The 21,270-nt window shown below is 35.5% G+C and overlaps 1 protein-coding gene across 1 annotated transcript in view; it reads left to right on the top strand.

The window, feature by feature from the left end:
• TUSC3 (tumor suppressor candidate 3) overlaps positions 1 to 21,270 on the top strand; it is a 256,526-nt gene that overhangs the window by 85,801 nt on the left and 149,455 nt on the right. The window contains 1 exon segment of the mRNA XM_039220697.1: positions 10,666 to 10,835. Within this exon segment, the coding sequence (XP_039076628.1) occupies positions 10,666 to 10,835 (170 nt within the window).

Genomic DNA, 21,270 nt, shown 5'->3' with positions numbered 1-21,270 from the left:
TCCATCCATGTTGCTACACATGGCCAGATTTCATTGTTTCTCATTGCCATGTAGTATTCCATGGTATAGATAAACCACATCTTCCTGATCCATTCGTCCGTTGATGGACACTTAGGCTCTTTCCATGTTTTAGCTATTGTGGAGAGTGCTGCTATGAACATTGGGGTACATGTGCTCCTATGCCTCAGCATTTCTGTATCCCTTGGGTAAATTCCTAGCAGTGCTATTGGTGGGTCCTAGGGGAGTTCTATTGTTAGTTTCCTGAGGAACCTCCACACTGTTTTCCAGAGGGGCTGTACCCGTTTACATTCCCACCAACCGTGTAGGAGGGTGCCCGTTTCTCCACATCCTCGCCAGCATCTAGAGTTCTCTGATTTGCTCATTTTAGCCACTCTGACTGGCGTGAGGTGGTATCTCAGTGTGGTTTTGATGTGTATTTCCCTGATGAGGAGGGATGCTGAGCATTGTTTCATGGGTCTGTTGGCCATCTGGATGTCCTCTTTAGAGAAGGTCTGTTCATATCTTCTGCCCATTTCTTTACTTGATGGTTTGTTTTTCAGGTGTGGAGTTTGGTGAGTTCCTTATAGATTTTGGATATTAACCCTTTATCTGATATGTCATTTGCAACTATCTTTTCCCATTCCGTTGGTTGCCTATTAGTTTTGTGGATTGTTTCCTTTGCCATGCAGAAGCTTTTAATCCTGATGAGGTCCCAATAGTTTATTTGTGCTCTTGATTCCCTTGTAATAGCCACAAATCTTAATTTAAGTTTTCCGGGTGCTGACTCTTGACTCCTATTTACCTCCTTTGTGATCATATTTACTGAGACCTTTGAGGATCTTCAGATATGTAGTACCAAAATGATGTCTTCTAGAAGAATTATACATTGTATGTGCATTGCCTTACAGTCATGAAGGTTTTTATATTTGATCACCTCACGAAGGTACTGAGTATGTGAAGACAGGTAGAGAACAACGAATGTAGGTTGAGAGGTGCATTTAACATTGGAGCAGGGTCTTAGTAGTAAGTGACTAGCCCATGACATTTAATTTTTTTAAACAACTTTATTTAGGTATATATTAAACATCATAAAATTTACCAATTTCAAGTATACAATTGAGTGATTTTCATTAACTTTAGCCAAGTGATACATCACCACAAATCAGTTTTAGAGCATTTCATTCCTCTAATAGCAGCCTCATACCCATTTCACTTAATCCCTGTTCCTCCCCGCCGGCCCACGCAACTAGTTACCTATTTATTTCCTCTATAAATATGCCTTTTCTGGGGACTTCATATAAATGGAATCATACAGTGTGTGGACTTTTTTATATCTGGCTTCTTTTAGTGAGTATAATGTTTTTGAGGTTTATCCATGTTGTCCCATTTCTAGTACTTTGTTGCTTTTTATTTCCCAGTAGTATCCATTGAATGGATATACCTCATTTCCTTTGTCCATTAACCAGCATTTAGGTTTTGATGACATTTAAATTTAAAATCATGCTTCTATAAAACTGTAAATTTCTTTGGCCATAACGTGGTAATTTGTTAATAATCAGATTCTCCTTTGCTAAGGTATTTAGTAGTTTATACTTGAAACAGACTTCTTGGGTTAGAACTGTAGATTGAAATTCAATCTTGATATGTTTTAAAATAACAGAGGTACAGCTAATCAGATCACTTCTGCATGTTACTTCCTAAATAGAGAATCTGACACTTGAGTCTCTTTAATCATGTGTTCTAAGTTTACTTTGAAAATTTTTGCCCTTATGCTTAAGTGTGTTGTTCACATATTGACGCTTTGAAAATATATTTTTCTGTATTAACTAAAAACCTATAAGCAGTTGGAAACTACACAGTAATTCCTTATCTGGGCTTGTTTTTGCCATATATCATGCATGCTTACAAAGAGTTACTTTCTAAGCCTAGTTAGGGAATGAAATTAGAGAAACTTATACAATAAACTGTCACTGAGTAGAAAGATCTAATTTTGTTTAAATAGTTGTATTTTTTTAAAAAAGAATGTATATGCCAATGTGTATACATATATAAAATATGCATTTGTATATCTATCTATCTATCTATATATATCTGTATAACATACATATACACAGATATCCCATTACATAGAGATAATAGTCCAGGCATTAATGATAGAGAAGCTAAGTTTGAATCCCTTTTAACTACTTATTAATTTGATCTCAAGTAATTTAGATTCTCTGAACCCCAATTTTTATCTGTAGAATGGATTGTTGGTATGGTACCTGACATACTGTAAAGTGAAGATGCCCAGTATGATGCCTGACACATTGGAAGTACTTACTAAATATTTGTTCCTTTCCATTGATTTGAGCCTCATACTACAGTACAGATGCTGCTGCTGCTTTTTAAAAATAAATGATTATGATTTCTGTAATGAATGTAGTTAAAAGTCATTGTCTCTTTTGACATTAGTGAGGTGGGAAGGCAAAAGTTTTAATTTGGCTTAGATAGATTTTATTTTTTTCTTTGTTTCTAAAGGTCATTTATGTTGTTAACATAGTTACTTGTATGCCTTCTAAAGTTTCCTTGTGTTTTTCTGGTCTACACAGATGAGAGAATTTAGAAATGAGTCGAAGGTATATATTTTAGAGTAATTTCAGATACCTTTGACTTTGGGATTTTTGGCTTTTAAACAGGGAAAAGATGCGTTAGGTAGGACATATAAAAACTGATCACTTTGCTTCTTATGGATAGAAAATGGAATAAAAGTAACTGACCTAGCATATAGAAATACTTGGAAATATCTTCTCCCATTCAGTAGGTTGCCTTTTAGTTTTGTTGATTTGTTTCCTTTGCTTTGCAAAAGGATTGGCAAGGATGTGGAGAAAAAAGAATCCTCATGCATTGCTGGTGGGAAAGCAAACTGGGCAGCCACTTTGGAAAACAGTATGGAGACACCTCAGAAAGTTAAAAATAGCAGTATCGTGTAATCCAGTAATTGCACTCCTGGGCATTTACCTAAAAAATACAAAAACACTAATTCAGAGGGAAACACGCACCTCTGTGTTTATTGCAACATTATTTACAGTGGTCAAATTATGGAAGCAGCCCAAGTGTGTATTGATTGATGAAATGATGAAGTAGTGCATATATATATGGTGGAATATTATTTAGCCATAAAAATGAAATGTTGCCATTTGCAACAACAGTGGAAACAACGGATGAAGCTAGAGTGTATAATGCTAAGTAAAATAAGTCAGAACGACAAATACCATGATTTCACTCATGTGGAATTTCAGAAATAAAATTAATGAACAAAGAAAAAATAAAGACAAACCAAAAAACAAACATTTAACTGTAGAGAACAAACTGATGGTTACCAGAGAGGAGGTGGGAGGAAGGATTTGGGAAATAGGAGGTGGGGATTAAAGAGTACACTTATGATGAGCACTGTGTAATGTATAGAATTGTTGAATCACGATTTTGTGCACCTGAAACTACAATAACACTGTTAGCTATACTGGAATTAAAATAAAAAGTTCGTATCCATATCAAAAGAAGTTGCACATCTAAATACAGAAGCTTAAGTTTATACCTGTTCTATTTCTACATATTGGAATAGCATCATAATAAAAATAATTAAGACACTTGGGATACGGGCTGCAAGAATTCCTTTTCTTTAAAGAGGGATCAGGGCACTATTAAAGTTAGAAAAACATCCCTCTATAAAGCCAATGACGTCAGGGACTATATCATATTTTCTCTTCTATTCTCAGGTCCTAATTCGGTGCCTGGCACGTAGGAATAGGAGTAACTTAGTAAATATTTTTTGAATTCAGGAATGCTTCTCACATATAAATGTATGTACCTTTGGAACTGTGCTTCAGGTTTTCAGGGCAGGCGTCCGGTATCATCCCACATACTAGGCAATGAGTCTCTCAAAATCTGTTCATTTAAGAGTTTGCCTGTTTTATTTTTTTCTCACCTTCATGATCCTGATCCTAATATTTTAAAAAGCTAGAAATAATTGTTCATTTTGAAAATGTGTCAGTATACAGCAACACGTAAATATAATTATCTCTCTAAATTTAGAGCACAGAAACTTTCATTCCAACTTCGACTGACCAATAGGTAAAACTTGTGCATATTAAAAACTTCCGGGACATAATGTATTTTTATATCATATACTTATGCTTGCCTTTTTAAAAATTCTGATATATGATTTACCTTTGAACAACATCGGTTTTATAACTGCAGGTCCACTTATATGTGGATTTTTTACAGTATAGTACTATAAATATGTTTTCTCTTTTTTATGACATAATTAACATTTACTTTTCTCTAGCTACTTTATTGTAAGAATACAGTGTATAGTACAGATAATATATAAAATTTGTTAATAGACTATTTTTAGTCTCAGGCTTCCAGGCAACAGTAGGCTATTAGTAGTTAACTGTTTGGGGGATTAAAAGTTACTGGCAGATTTTCAGCCACCTGGGGGGCCAGAGCCATTAACCCAGAGTCTTTCAAGGGTCATCTGTGATTTTAAACTTACAGAAAAGTTGCAGAAATTGTACAGCGGTTCCATATGCCTTTCACTTAGTGTCTTCCAGAATTAACATGTACAGTTACCAAAAATAAGACCTTAACTTTGGCTCAGTATTATTAACTAACCTATAGACATTATTCATATATCACTAGTTATTTCACAGATGTCTCCATCCTGTTCCAGAATCCATTTCAGAGTTCCACATTGTATTTAGTTGTCATGTCTCTTTCGTCTTCTCCATTCCAAGACAGTTCCTCAGTCTTTCCTTATTTTCTTGAACTTGAGACCTTTGAAGAATACTGGTAAGTTATTTTGTAGAATGTTACTAATGTGGGCTTGTATGATGTTTTTTCATGATTAGGTGGAGGTCATGTGTTTTTGTCAAGAATACCACAGAAGTGATATGCTCTTCTCAGTATCAAGGAGTACAAGATATTTATCTCTTACTACTGTATTGTTAACACTGATTACTTGGGTAACGTGTCTGCAAGATTTCTCCACAGTCACAGTACTATTTTTCTATTTATAATTAAGAAACATTTTTAGGAAGATACTCTGAGACTATGCAAATATTGTGCTTCTCAAAATTGTACCTACCAGCCTTAGAACCACTTGACACTTTCTGTGGTATTCCTGTTAACCATACTACCTCTCTGTTTATTATTTGGAATTCGTCTCTAAGGAAGAGTATTCTCTTTCTCCCATTTGTGTGTGTGTGTGTGTGTGTGTGTGTTTTAACAGTGTTTTTGGTTTACTTCTTTATTTTGAGAAAGACGGACACGGTGCGAGTGAGGGAGGGGTTCCCAAGTAGGCTTTGCACTGTGAGTGCAGAGCCTGACATGGAGCTTGAACTCATGAAACTATGAGCTCATGTCCTGAGCCGAAACCAAGAATTGAATGCTTAACCTCCTGAGCCACCTAGGTGCCCCGCTCCCATTTGTTTTTTCATTCAGTTATTTATACGCTTAAGTATGGACTCCTGGACATTTTTTTTTAATGTGGTTTAGAATTAAATACTGTAGTCATTTTTGTTTTTACTTAAACTTTTCAGCTTTGGTTATTGGAGCTTTTTCTAGTTGGTTCCTATGCCCTTTGACATGCCTTTCTTGAGCACTTACTTACTTTCTGGTACCACAAGATAATCTAGTCTCATAATGTTTTTCTCTGCCTCAGCCTTTTAATCAGCTGCTACTCTAGGAAACCTTGGTTCTGTTTAGTGGAGAAAGATGTTTAGAAACTAAGATCTCAGTGCTGCGTGTGCTCACTGCTCTTGGGATGTTATTGTTCCTCAGCCTTCTCATTGAGCATAGCTAGGAAATATATTTATGGTACTCCATACGTGTGTGTGTGTGTGTGTGTGTTTGTACATATGTGTGTGTATGTGTATATCTCTTTTAAAAGCCATAGTTAATATGGATGCCTCTAACTCCTGTTTAATACCACAGCATTCTTTCTAGTTTTCCCTTTTCTTATAAGTTCTTTTTTGAAAATAATAAGCCCGATTATTATATATATTTAATCTTTTGTTCAACTCTAGTATACTCATAAATTAACAAACTTGCTAATCTTGTGAGAAATAAAATAGCAAACTAGAGTATGGGGTTTATGTATAATTCTTTTCTCTTCAGCTTTAAGAGTATTCAATCAAGTACTATTTTCCAAAGTTACGTGTATATGATTGATTTGTAATATAGTGAGCTTTGTTTTTTAGAGTTTATATTTCATTTCAGAACCTACCCCCTACCCCCCATCCTCGCTGACTTTTAAAAAATACTTAAAATTCATTTTTGGGTTGTCTCTTTCTGTGGGTTTTGGCAAAAGCCTAGCTGTGTTTCCATCACCACATTGTGAGAGACAGCACTTCAATTGCCCCTCCTGCTTATATTTTGGAAGAAAATATTAAAAGTTGTTTGGTACTTGAAATGCATAAGAAAATTTTACCAGTGGATTTTACTGGTGTTTGGTTTTGAATAATCACATTAAGAGGGAAACTTAAGTTAGTGATCAAGCAGTTAGCATATTAAAAGAGAATAGAAGGGAGACTTCTTAATGGCACCATCATTTGTTATTCATTGTGGGGCCAGAACATGGATTTGGTTTTTCAGATTTTAAAGAATTGAGATTTTTTCATTGTGTAAATTGAAACTTCTTAAATAAAAACAGCATAAAATTGGAATTTTACCTTTTTCAAGGCATGACTGTGTAAAAGTTATGTTTTGACATCGATGTTGAATGTGACTGTGTCCCCCAAAATCTGTAGCACAGTGGCTGTCAAAGCATAGAATCTGAATAGTCAGAAAAAGGAAAGATTTATATTTGACCAGTTCTGAAAAGAGGAACTACCCAATAACTGAAAGTGTACTTTATAAAAGGAATTTGGAGCACCTAGGTGGTGCAGTTGTTTAAGCCTCTGACTCATCATTCGTGAGTTCGAGCCCTGCGTGGAGCTCTTTGCTGACAGGCCTGGAGCCTACTTTGGATTCTCTCTCTCTCCCACCCTTTCCCCACTTGCACTCTCTCTCTCTCAAAAATAAATAAACATTAAAAAAGAATAAAAAAGAATCCACCGTAGGCAGGTTATAATTAACATTTTTGTTGTTTTATTTTTAAGGGGCAGATGTAACTTACTCTCTGGCAGTAAGAAATACTCTTTGCACTAGGGATTTTCATTGGTGATCAAGCCAGTAAATGAGCCTAATGTTATCTGAAAGATGGAAGCACTTGGGAAATATGAATAACAGCCTTGTTTACTTCTTTTCTTTAACACATGTTTTGGGGGAATGAAAGTGTATGTGGAATATCTGTTAACATAGGTGGATGTTTGTGGAAAGTGAGTGCTGGACTTATTCTTTCAAGTCTTGAAGACTTAAAAAAATTTTTTTAAAGTATATAAATCCCAAGAAAAGATATTTTAAAATATACTGATATGTTTTTCTCAGCTAATTATGATGTTGTGACAGAGTCCAGTTGTGAAACTACGAAGGTCAGCTACCCATATCTGCCATTCAGAGTATTCCTGACAAGCTGAAGTATATTTCCATACTCTCTTAGGCATATGTTGCAGAACTAGATTTTTAACTCCTAAAAGGTTAATAAACAATCAGTATTTAGTATTTGACTTGATCTTCTTCTTCTTCTCCTTTTTTTTTTTTTTGATTATGTTTCCAAATTATGTGATTTAAAGAATGTATTAATTGATATTTTGGGGAGGCAACTCTCTGTGGTGCTCTCATGTTTCTGTACCTCTAAACACAGGTATTACCTGGATTGTCTTTTCAAGGATATTGTTATACAAATAGATATAAATTGACTTTAATTTAGATTTCCTTAGAAGCCTAGACTTAGAAAAAGCTCAGGACAGATATATTTCTTTTTCAGAATAATAAAGATAATTTTTACCTCTAGAGCAGAGGTTGGGCAGATTTGCTTAGCAGTACCTTTAAAAGATTGGGTTTTCTTAACCTTTGAGTTCTTTAGCTATAACATAAACTCCCTAAATGAGGATCGCCTATCAGGGCTGTTCCACACCAGCACTATGGGACGTGGATGACAACATGGAGCTCACGGTACCCGTTGTACCGTGAGAATGGATTAACAAATATGCTGTAACAAAAACGATGTGCTTATAAAATGGAATCACTTCTATGTTGAATTAAAAAATATATATATTTGAAATCATAGAAACAAACAGTAGAAAAGTGGTTGCCAGGAGCGGGCCCATACAAGGGTGGTGGTGGAAAGGGTCAAAGAAACTTGGTAAAAGGATGCAGACTTTCAGATATAAGGTGAATAAGGCCTATGGATTAATGTTTAACATGGTGACTATAGTTAATAACACTGTGCAGTTGAAATTTGTTAAGACAGTAGAACTTAAGTGTTCTCACCCAGCCCTTCCCTCCCCAAAAACAAGAAAGTAAAACAAGGTATGCTATGTGAGGTGATGAATATGTTAATTAATTAGACTGAAGGAATTCTTTCACAATGTGTATGTATATCTAGTCATCCTGTTGTACACTTTAAATACCTTACACTTTTGTCAGTTATATACTTCAGTAAAGCTGGAAAACAAATAAACTTTGTCAGAGAAAAAAAAAGGATATTTCTGACTCAGGATTCTTGTTTTTACCAGCACACTTGAAACTGGCTTGCTTCCTTGATAACTGAAAAAGTAGAAGTAGAACAAAATCATCTACCTTTCACAGTTCTTTAATGCCTTGATAGATGTATATTGGTGTAAAGATGTGATTGTTTTTAACAAGAAAAAATAGAGTAAGCTTGTTATAGAATTGCAGAGTTTTAAAAGGAAAGTGTGTGTGGGGGTGCCCAGTCAGTTAAGTGTCCAGACTTGATTTTATCTCAGGTCATGATCTCACTGTTGGTGAAATCAAGCCTCACTGACAGTGCTCAGCCTGCTTGGGATTCTCTTCCTCTCTGTCTTTTTCCCCTTGGGTCGTGTTCTGTCTCTCTCTCTCTCTCTCAAGATAAATAAATTTAAAAAGATTAAGAGGAGAGAGAGAGAGTGTGTGTGTGTGTGTGTGTGTGTGTGTGTGTGTGTGTATTTGATGAGAAAAGTATGCTGAAATACCCTAGGAACCTGCAGATAAATAGCTGTTTGTTAGACTAGTTCTTTCTCCCCTCATTAGTGTGTTAGGACCTTGCTTGATTGCCAGTCTGGAGGTTCTGTCTGTACACAGAGGGTCACAGTCCCTATAAATAAAATATTTTATTTTAAAATTATTGCAGAAGAATTTATAGATACCGAATCGACTCATTGAGCGTTGGGGTAAACAATTGAAGATTTTAAAATTACATTAAATATATGACAATTTTTTTTTATAAGACAAACACTAGTAAATTATGCTTAACATGGAAAACCATCAGAACTAAAGGCCTACATTCAAATATAATAAAACCCAAATGTTTTGAGATTAGGATGAATTTCAGCTGGTACTTTTTTGTTAAGATAAAATTTTGTTGTCTTTTTTTTTTAAGTAACAATTATCCCAGTAATTAGTTATAACACTAACTTCTTTTCCAGTATGTCAGTCTGCCATTGTGCATTTATCTGAACATTGTGTCCAATTACTGATGAAGCAGGCCTCTCTTTGACCAAATTACGGCCCCTCCCTCACTTCTCTCTTCTCTCTTCCATTTCTTTTGGTTTATCTTTTTTCTTCCTCAGATAGGTGCAGAGCAGTTCAGGAAGCTTTTTACCCTAACTTAGGGTAAGATGCCTGTCTCTCTTTCTCTCTCTTTTTTCCTTATTTGAAGCTTTATTGGGTTATCATTGGTATCCAAAACACTGAACACCCTTAATATATATATTGATGACTTTGAAATATGCACACATCTGTGCTTCCATTACCACAGAGTACCGAACACATGCATCACCTTCAAAAATTTCCTTGTGTTCTTTGTGTGTATGCGTGCCTGTGTGTGTGAGTGTGTTTAACACTCAACATGAGGTCTGTCCTCTTTAACATATTTTAAAAGTTACAATCCTCAGTCATTAACTGAAGATACTATGTGGATCGGGAGATCGCAGGAACTTACTCATCTTGCTTAACTGAAACTTGATTCCATTGAGCAACAATTGTCCCTTTCCTCCTCCCCACACCCCTGGCAACCACCATTCTTTTCTCTGTTTCTAGGAGTTTGACTATTTTTGGTACCTGATACAGGTGGAATCATGCCACATTTGTTCCTTTGTGACTGGCGGAATACTCTGTATTTTTATCCATGTTGTTGCAAATAGCAGGATTTCCTTCTTCTTTTTTATTAACACTGGACATCCTTTTTCAGAGCCTTCTTATATTTGTTTTTGATGTAATGGACAGCTTTTTTTTCCTGTATTTAGTGGGTAGATTAGGGAAAAGCATGTATATTTTATCTTTCTGGAAGTGGCAGTCTGTTTTACTTTTGATGTCTGTATTATAAACCTTTGCAGTCATTAGGAAAAATAAGATGAAATATTTTATGCATATAGAGACAATAATGGATATATTCACCAAAAGAAAAACTTTTAGCAGAAATTAATTTGGGGTAAGATATAATCTTGTGTATTCAGTTTATATGCAATGCAAAGTGGAGGATTTTAACCCTGTATAAATTTAAATGTCTGTGTTTAATTGCAGAATCTTTTAGCGGAAAAAGTAGAACAGCTGATGGAATGGAGTTCCAGGCGCTCAATCTTCCGAATGAATGGCGATAAATTCCGAAAATTTATAAAAGCACCACCTCGAAACTATTCTATGATTGTTATGTTCACTGCTCTTCAGCCTCAGCGGCAGTGTTCTGTGTGCAGGTAATTTATGTGTTCTAAAAAAATTGAAAACTATTATCCCGTGTTTGTATATTTATTACATTTAAGTAAATCTGTGTAAAAGAATTCAACAGCTGTTCAGGGTTATAGTCCACTATAAATGTGCACTTAAAGGTAAGTTCACAATCACTGTATTTTAGAAAATAATTTTGGCTGATATTCTTTAGCTGTGTATAATACTTATTGACCATTCCAGGAGTAATCATAAAATAGATTTGCTTCTTTATGTCTTGTATAAAGGTAAATGTGTGATAGAATTAGTTTCACATATTCCCTGTAAATCACCTAATTATATTTTATGGGCAATGAAGTAACCTCCTTAACCATATTCTATTGTAACAGTTTAATCTAGAGGCATACTTTTACCTACAGAAATCCATTTACTTTTAATTACCTCCAATGATTAGAAATTTCTTCTATGAAACAGAAGTAAATCATTTAAATGAATAAAATATTTTTTAATGGGAACATACTAAAGAAAATTTTGGACAAGTACATATATGTATGCAACATGCTTTAAAAATGGTTTCTAATGTTGAAATAGTTATAGGTTCACATGCGGTTGTAAGAAATAATGCAGAGAGATCCTATATACCTTTGGCTCAGTGTCCCCCATTGGTAACATCTTGTAAAACTGTAGTATGATATCAAAAGCAGGGTATTGGTATTGATACAGTGAAGATACAGAACAGCTCCATTACTGTAAGAATCCCTCTGCTTGCCCTTTATAGCCTCAACCATGCACCCATGCCCGTTCCACTCCCGCATCCTGAATTTGTACTCCATTTCGTTGTTTTAATAATGTGATGTGGATGGAATCCTACCCTTGATGATATTCTGGGTTTGATTTTTTATAACTTACAATAATTCCCTCAAAATCCACCCAAGTTGTTGCATTTATCAATAGTCCTCATTCTTCTTACTACTGAGTAAACTTTCATGGGACGAATGTACTACAGTTTGTTAACCATCTGTTACAGGACACCTGGGTTGTTTCTGGTTTATGGCTGTTAACAGTACAACTTTTGTGAACATTCTGGCTCAGGTTTTTCTATGAACTTAAGGTTTCATTTTCCTGGGATAAAAACTTAAGGTTTCATTTTCTTTTGATGGCTACGTTGTTTGGTATTTGCATGTTTTGCTTTATGATAAACTGCCAAGTATTTTCCAGAGTGGCTGTTATCATTTTACATTTCCTCTAATAGTGTATTAGTGATGTAGTTTTTCCATATCTTTACCAGCATTTGTCACTATTTTATTTTAGTCATTTTGATAAGTATGTAGTGATATCTCACCGTGGTTTTATTTTGCATTTTCCTAATGGCATTAGAGTGAACATCATTTCAACTGATTTGTTTTCTGTATATCATGTCTTTAATGAACCATCTGTTCATGTCTTTTGCCCCTGTCTAATTGGATTTTTTACTGAGTTTTGAGAGTTCTTTATGTATTGTAGATACTAGTCCTTTGTCAGACATGTAGTTTCCAAATATTTTCACCTAGTCTGTGGCTTATCTTTTTATGTTCATAACAGATGTTTTGCAAATTTTTATTTGATGAGTCCATTTTACCAGTTTATTGTTTTATAGTTTTGTTATCCAAGTGAACTCTGACTAGCACTGCATCCCAACGTTTTTCTCTTATGGTTTCTTCTAAAAGTTTTATAGTTTTGTGTTTTACATTTTAATCTGATCTTTGGAAGAAATTATGTAGTCTTTCATTATTAATGATGATACTAGCTTTAAGATTTTTTTAATGTTTTTGTTTTTGTTTTTTGAGAGAGGGAGGGAGGGAGGGAGGAAAGTGAGGGGAAAAAAGTGAGGGGCCAAAGTGAAGGAGGGAGGAGGAGCAGCAAAGAGTGAGCAAAGAGCAAAACCACAGAATCTGCAGCAGGCTCCAGGCTCTGAACTGTCATCATAGAGCCAGATGCGGGACTCAAACCCACGGACTGTGAGATCATGACCTGAGCCAAAGTCAGATGCTTAGCCAGCAGAGCCATCCAGGTGTTCCACTAGCTGTAACATTTTTGAAGTTGTTCTTTATCAAGTTAAGCAAATTCTCTGTGAGTTTGCTGAGAGTTTTGATCATGAATGTGTGTTGAATTTTATCCGTTGTTTTTGGTGTGAATTGATGGGATTTTTCATCTTTAGGTGCTTAATATGGTGGTACCTTATAGTAATTGATTTTTGGGGGGAGTGAATAGCCTTCTATTTTAGAATAAATCCTACTTGATTATGGTATATTCTTTTTATGTATTGCTGGATTCTATTTACTAATAAAAATATATTACAAATATGCATCTAAGTTTATGAAAATATTGATCTATACTTTTTATTTTTTATACTCTTTAGTTTGTTATCAGGCTAATACTGGCCTCATAAAATGAGTTGGGAAATGTTCCCTCCTCCTTTACTTTCTGGAAGGTATTGTGTAAAATTACAGTTTTAGAAGATAGTGTTAGCTAGTGTTAATTCTTTAAATATTTGATAGAATTCCTCAGTGAAACCGTCTGGGCCTTGTGATTGTAAATTGCATTATTTCATTATCTCAGTGGTTAAGGATAATTCAGGTTACATATTTCTTCTGCTGAACACTTCTTGTTTTCAAGAACAAACTCTTTTTTATGTGGTCTCTCTACATCTTGACTCTCCACATTGTATATTTATGTGTAGACTTTGGGATTTTAAATTGTGAATTCTGTTGCAAACTGAAGTTATTAGTAACATGGGTCAATGAAAAAAAGTTTAATTCAGACTAATTTGCAAAATGGGCATTTTGGTGTCTCAGAATTTTCTACAATCATTGGGTCACCTGGGTGGCTCAGTTGGTTAAGCATCCAATTCTTGATTCTGGCTCCAGTCATCATCTCAGTTTGTGGGATCGAGCTCCATGTCTTGAGACAGGGACTGTGCTGAGAGCACGGAGCCTGCTTGGGATTCCCTCTGTCCTCCTCTCTCTGCCCCTCCCCTCCCCTCCCCTCCCCTCCCCTCCCCCGTCTCTCTCTCTCTCTCTCTCTCTCTCTCTCTCTCTCTGACCCAATAAAAACTGTATGTTGGGGGCACATCTGAAAGTAGGTACAGAAGATGGTGAGTAAAGTAGTTGTGAAAAACAGCTTTGCAGGAGATTCTGGGCCCTCCTCCTATCATATATGAGGACCGGTACTCACATTGACATTAACAGGTTTGTCAGAATTGAGCCAGCATATTTGGATAACGGTTCCTATACCTTCAAGGATGCCGTAAAATCCTATTGAGACAAAAAACACCACCTTAGTTGGCATTTTGGTATAATGGTTAAGTTTCCACTAAAGATACGTGTCTTCTGGCATCCTATAATACTATATATTTCATGGAAATAATTTGCTTTTAAAAATTAAGTATATTGATTTCCTATATTTGTCACTATTAAGACAATGTATTTAATTGGTCATTATGTTTTTTTAACTGTAACCTAGAAAAACTTTATTACCCAAGTATTTTACTTCATAGTTACATAAAATTGTATGTGTTCTGGTGACATAAACTATAACATACTGTTAAATGCTGTATCCTTTAGGTATTATTTTACTTCACTCTATTGTTAAGTGAATTATTGAATATGGAGTCTTAATTTTTTAATGACACATAGGCCAAAATAACCTGTGTATTATAGCCTATTTTGTAGCAAACTTTAACATTTTAGAAAAGTTTTAGATTATATAAAAATATCGAAGTTACTAGAAAAGTTAAGACAATTTGTAGATCAAGGAATGGGTGAGATTTTTAGAGAATTAAAAATAGGTGAAGGTTTAGAGACAAATAGAAAGTAAGTAGCATATGTGGTTCCCATATCCAGAATTCATCCCCCTCCAGAATTCTGATTGAATTGTTTTTTTTTGGGGGGGGGGATCTGAGGCATTGGCATTTTAAAAATATGATCTCTGGGTAATTCTAGTATGCAGCCAGGGTAGAGAAAGGGAAGGTAAGAAGCAGGTATGTGATTCATAGCTTTTATTTATTTACTTTCATTGAGGAGAATCGGGAATGTGGAGATTTAACTAATTGAATGACCATGTAGCATTGGGAATCCTTTTGAAACTATAATGCCCAATTCTTGGTGAGGGATCTATATAAATTAATGATTTTCTTCCCCAATACTCAGCAATCCAGGAGGAAGAACACCCTTTTTATTTGTTAACATGTTTGGTTTATTGTGTGAACTAGATTAAGCAAATGATTTCTGAGTGCTAGTAAGAGTATATTTGAAGATTATATTTGAAACATGAATCTCTTTTTTATTTTCTTCAATAAAAAGTGAAATTTTCTTCCAGAGTTCAAAGTTGGGTGGTGGGTCAGAGGAAACTGGAGACAGCTGATAAGCTTATTAGCTAAATTTCACAGGAGTGAGGAACAGTTATTGTGTAAAAGTGGGATGGGTTTGAAAATTAGGAAGTAGTTATAAAAGATTTTATTGAATAAATAAATTGCTGACATAGAATGTAGATTATTGTTGATCTTGTAGAGACATTTGAGGAACTGTAAGGGTGTTTGTGGTAATATCTAGGTTATATACACGTATTTGAAATTACCCAAGATTTTCATGGAATTGGAAAGGAAAAAATTTAAGTGAGCTAGTAGAGGGATACTTCGAGCTTTAGTAGATGGGGATGACAAATTTATTTATACTCTGGATCATGTAAAACCTCAAAGAAAGATCTATTACATAATTGTAGTTTAGCAGTGGTCTGTGATCTCTGTTGAGCCAAGAGAGTGCTGACTGTAACCCATAGAATAGTGGGCAGGGTGGATCAAAGAGACCCCAAGGTCACAAGTATGATGAAATACAGTTTCAAAAAAAATTTTTAAGAAAAATTACTCAAATTTTATTTCTTCATTATAAATTAAGCCACAGAGGAGATGCAGATTCATTGAGACTGGCAACCTATCATCAGTAGCCATTTTCTTTTTTTAACATGAATTAAATTGTCCTGGATCCTTCAGTGTCACTGTAATTTTGGGCCATTTTTTATAATACTGCTATAATTTTTATAATTCTACAGAATCACTGAAAAGTTTATTGCTATAATTTTTTCATAGCTACAATTTAAAAATCTTCATGCTGTCCTCTGTGAGATGTTTTTGCCTTTTTTTTTTTTTCTTTAAGAAAAAGTGAAATTTTCTTCTAGAGTTAACTCAGACTTAGGTTTTCCAGTTGCTCTTCTTTCTTTCTTTCTTTCTTTTTAAATGTTTTATTTATTTCTGAGAGAGAGAGAGACAGTGTTAGCTGGGGAGGGTCAAGAGAGAGAGGGAGACACAGAATCCGAAACAGGCTCCAGCCTCTGAGCTGGCTGTCAGCACAGAGCCCGATGCGGGGCTCGAACCCACAAACTGTGAGATCATGACCTGAGCCAAAGTCGGATGCCTAATGGACTGAGCCACTCAGGTGCCCCTCCAATTGTTTTTCTTTACTGAAAGGCTTTTGAATGAGCTGTTGGTTTCCTTGTAAACCTTCTTACCAAATAATTCTGCTTTCCATTTACAGTTCGTTTACTCACAAATTTCAGAATTCAATTCTCACCTTCCTCAGTTCTAATATCAACCTCCTTGGCCAAATAAAGTTGTTAATTAAGACTGTTCAGTACAATTCTCACCTCCTCTAAGTGTTAACTCCAAACTTCCTTTATCATATTGTACAGTCAGGAGTATTTCCCATTATTGCTGAATCTGTTAGGTCTATTCTACCACAGAGATACTCCCCTCTTCCAGAATTCACTAAAAATTGTAAAAACGAAATATCCTTTTCTAAGGTTATTATTATGGATCAATAGATGGAAGAAAAAAATCAGATAAAGGAAAATTAAAAAGTTATGTAGAATCAAGCAGGGTGCATATTTAACCAAAGTTTTGGTGCTTGTTGAAGATTAGTAAGTTACTGGATTTTAATAAATGAAAAAAACTAGTAATTATTAAAGACATTTTAAAATGGAATGTGAATAAATTATGATATTGACACATGAATGTTATGTGGATAATATCCTTCCTCCTCTAGGTATAATAATTTACTATGTATAAGCTATTGGGCCCCATGTTAAGTCATTTACATAATATCTCATGTCATTCTCACTACTCAGGAAGGTAGTTCTGAAGAAGTAACCATTTTATAAATGAGAACATCAAAACTAAGAGGTTATATAATTTATCCAAAGTCACACCGCTAATACCTGTCAGGGTTGGGTTTTGGAACTCCGGAGCTATTAGAGGTTAATGTTTTCCTCATGTACATGTTCACCCTTGCCTTTACCCTGTGAACTGTACTTTGTATTTTGCTTTTGTGTCCCCTTCTAAGATTATTAATTTTTTAGGGCAGAGATCCATCAGCCAGCATTTCTTGAATTCATTAGATCATGAAAAGCTTTGATTCGGAGTAGCCGTCTCCTAACAAGGACTGGCAGTTGAGAGACAGCTGGAGAAAGCTATGTGAGAAAGAGCTCATCAGCCTTTGGTTTTATTACAGTGAGCTTACATCTCTTAGGAGATTAGATTCCAGAGTGAGCACAGAAGGTGAAAATGGTATAAAAATAAAATTACCCTTGTACGTAGCTTAATGCACATGTAAGTTCTTTATAAATGGTTTGGACACTGGAACCTTCTCATTTCCTCTTTTCTTTAGGTAATATTTCTCTACGTGCTTAATTCTTACTTAAGAATTCAGTATTTCTCATATGTTTGACCACCTGAACAGAGTATTTCACTTCTTTGTCAAAGACTGGCAAACGCTCATGTCATTCACAGGTTCTTTGCCTGGCTTCAGTGTTACGTGAGAACCGTATTGAGCTTGAATGAATCCATGACCAGTGTAATAGAAATGAGGATCTCACTTCTTGCTGAGCGCCATCTAGTTTAATATTTTATTTTATTGTTTTAAAATGTTTTTTATTTATTTCTGAGAGAGAGACAGCATGAGCAGAGGAGGTTCAGAGAGAGAGGGAGACACAGAATCCGAAATAGGCTTCAGGATGTGAGCTAGCTGTCAGCACAGAGCCCGATGTGGAGCTCGAACCCACGAACTGTGAGGTCATGACCTGAGCCGAAGTCGGAAGTTTAACCTACTGAGCCACCCAGGCATCCCTAATTTTTTATATTAAATGAAGGCATATATGTAACTTACTCATTGTGTGAAATTTCTTGCTGGGTGTCTCTTCCTCAGATTGATAATTTCAACTCTTTCAGAATTTTCGGTGAACTCTGTGTGACATTGTAGCATTCTTGGAGTGCGTTGTATTTTCCATATTTCCATGTTCCATTTCCATGTTTATAAGTCTAGTTTTAATCCCCTCAAATTTTAAATTTCAAACCTACCAAAAATTGAAACAGTAGTACAGGGACATCAGTCTACTTTTTACCAAGATTTACTGATTATTAACATTTTGGTTTTACCCTTTAAAAACATTTTTTTTTAATGTTTATTCGTTTTTGAGAGAGAGAGAGAGAGAGAAAGAGGGAGGGAGGGAGGGGCAAAGAGAGAGGGAGACACAGAATCTGAGGCAGGCTCCAGGCTCTGACTTGTCAGCACGGAGCCTGATGCAGGGCTCGAACTCACAAACCACAAGATCGAGACCTGAGCCAAATTCGGACCCTTACCTTCCTGAGCCACCCAGATGCCCCAGCTTTTTTATTTTTTTTTTAAATACAGATAAAAAAAATTCACCAAATATATCTGTAACTTTCAGACATTATGAAGTAGCACCAGTGAATACTTTTATGGGCAACTTTTCAGAAAAGGATTATGTTACAAATCAGAATACCATTATCAGTTTTAGGTGATTTGACATTAATTCAATGATATATTTTTCTTACACTGTCCATATTGAAATTTTTTATTTGTTTTCAAAATGTCTTTTGTTTCTTACTTTTTGTTCACCTTCATCAAAAATTTGAATTGGAAGTATCATTAACATACAGTATTAGTCTCAGATGCATAACATACTGATTTGACATTTATATACATTGTATTCACTACAAAATGCTCACCACAATAAATGTAATAATTACCATCTGCCACCCTACAAAGTTATTACAGTGTTTTGACTGTGTTCCCTGTACTTTTCATTCTCATGACTTCTTTAGTTTATAACTGGAAGTTTATACATCTTATTCTTTTTTACCTATTTGACCACCACCCCTTCCAACCCTCTCCCCTCTGTCAACCAACAGTTTTAATGAGTCTGTTTCTGTTGTTTGTTTGCTTGCTGGTTTGTTTTGCTTTTTTAGATGGCACAAAGAAGTGAAATGATATGGTAATTGTCTTTCTTTGTGTATTTCACTTAACATATTACCCTCTAGGTCTAACATACTGTCACGAATGGGAAGATTTTCTTTTTTAAGGCTGAGTAATAATATTCCATTGTGTATATACCACATCTTCTTTATCCATTTAGCTATCAGTGGATGCCAGGGTTGCTTTCATATCTTGGCTACTGGTAATAAGGCTACAGTGAACATAGGGATGTGTATTTCTTCTCAAATTTGTGTTTTCTGGTTTTTTAGATGAATATCTTGAAGAGAAATTACTAGGTCATATGACACTTCTATTTTTAATATTTTGAGGAACCTCTATAGTATTTTCTACAGTGATTGAACCAGTGCATGAGTTTCCTTTTCTCTACGTTTTCAGCAACATTTGTTATTGCTTGTCTTAGTTCTAGCCGTTCTGTTACGAGGTGATATCTTGTTGTGATTTGGATTTGCATTTTTCTGATGATGACCATCTTTTCCTGTGTCTGTTGGCCACCTGTATGTTTTCTTTGGAGAAATGTCTGTTTACTTCCTCTGCCCATTATTTAATTAGATTATTTTGTCTTCTTGATGTTGAGTTGTAGGAATTCTTTATATATTTTGGATCCTAACCCTTATCAGATCTTCTATAAATATCTTGTCCTCTTCACTTTGTTACATTGTCTTGTTGATGATTTCCTTCACTTTGTAAAAGCTTTTTATTTTGATGTAGTCCAAATTGTTTCTTTTTGCTTCTGTTTCCCCTGCCTGAGGAGACAGATACAAAAAAAAACATTGTTAAGGCCAATATCCAAGACTTTACTGCCTAAGTAATCTTAATGGCTTTTATGGCTTCAGGTCTTCTATTAAACCTTTAATTCACTTTGAGTTTATTTTTGTATATGGTGTAAGAAAGTGGTCCATTTTCTTTTTCTGTATGTAGAAATGGTTTCTTTCCCATTGTAGATTCTTCTACATGCGAGTTTATTTCTGAGTTGTCCTTTTCCATTGATCTGTATTTCTTTTTTTTTAAATATTTTTTTTATTTTTTTTATTTTTTTATTTATTTCTAGGAGAGAGAGAGAGAGACAGCGTGAGCAGGGGAAGGTCAGAGAGAGAGGGAGTCACAGGCTGAAACAGGCTCCAGGCTCTGAGCTGGCAGTCAGCACAGAGCCCGACGCGGGGCTCGAACCCACGAACCGCGAGATCATGACCTAAGTGAAAGTCGGACGCTTAACCGGCTAAGCCACCCAGGCGCCCCTGTATTTCTACTTTTATGCTAGTACCATACAATTTTGATTGCTGTAGCTTTTTTTTTTTCAATATACATATGTATTTTTTTGAGAGACAGTATGAGCAGAGGAGGGACAGAGAGAGAGGGAGACACAGAATCCAAAGACACAGATCCCCAACTCAATTAGCATGATTAAATTGTGTGCATGATATTAGAAAGTACCTGAGGAGAGTCTAATTTGCCTTCCTTGCCCATGCCATTAACATGATATCCCTTGTCTACTCCAGTGAAGCAATAGCCATGGGAATAGGCTGAGAAAAATATCTAGAAAGGCTGATTGATGTTTTGTATGGAAGCTCAGTAGCCATTAATGTTTCCCATAAATTCCTCAAGCTTAAGAAGAATGGAGGATTAGGAGGAGCTTAACAGAGGACCAAGGGGGAGAAGAAGGGGGGAAATGGTGGGGGAGAGGGAGAGAGGCAAACCATGAGAGACTCTTGAATGCTGAGAACAAACTGAGGACTGATGGGTGTGTGGGGGGAGGGGGGAGATGGGGGCATGGAGGAGGGCACCTGTGGGGATGAGCACTGGGTGTTATGTGGAAACCAACTTGACAATAAACTATTTGTAAAAAAACAAAAAACAAAAAACTAAAAAAATTTACAACAACAACAACAAAAGAATTATACTTAAAAAAAAAAAAAAAGGAAGAATGGCAATCAAAGTTCAGAGCCAGGTAGAAGATGGCAGGTCCAGCTGTTGGGTAATTTAATGGTGCGTGAGTAGTTTTGGAGAGCTGCACTTGGGTGCGGGGTTTTTTTTTTTTTATTTTGAAGAACTCTCCAGGAGTGGTTCTTAAAGGCAAAATCATGTCTTTCCTTTTCCTTTGCCTCCCAGGGTCTGAGGTGATCTCTTTTCATGTTCCAGAATT

This window comes from Hyaena hyaena, unplaced genomic scaffold (assembly GCF_003009895.1).
Source record: "Hyaena hyaena isolate Hyena2069 unplaced genomic scaffold, ASM300989v1 scaffold_17, whole genome shotgun sequence".
In the NCBI taxonomy this organism is placed as follows: domain Eukaryota; kingdom Metazoa; phylum Chordata; class Mammalia; order Carnivora; family Hyaenidae; genus Hyaena; species Hyaena hyaena.
This window is presented reverse-complemented; position numbering and strand designations above follow the sequence as displayed.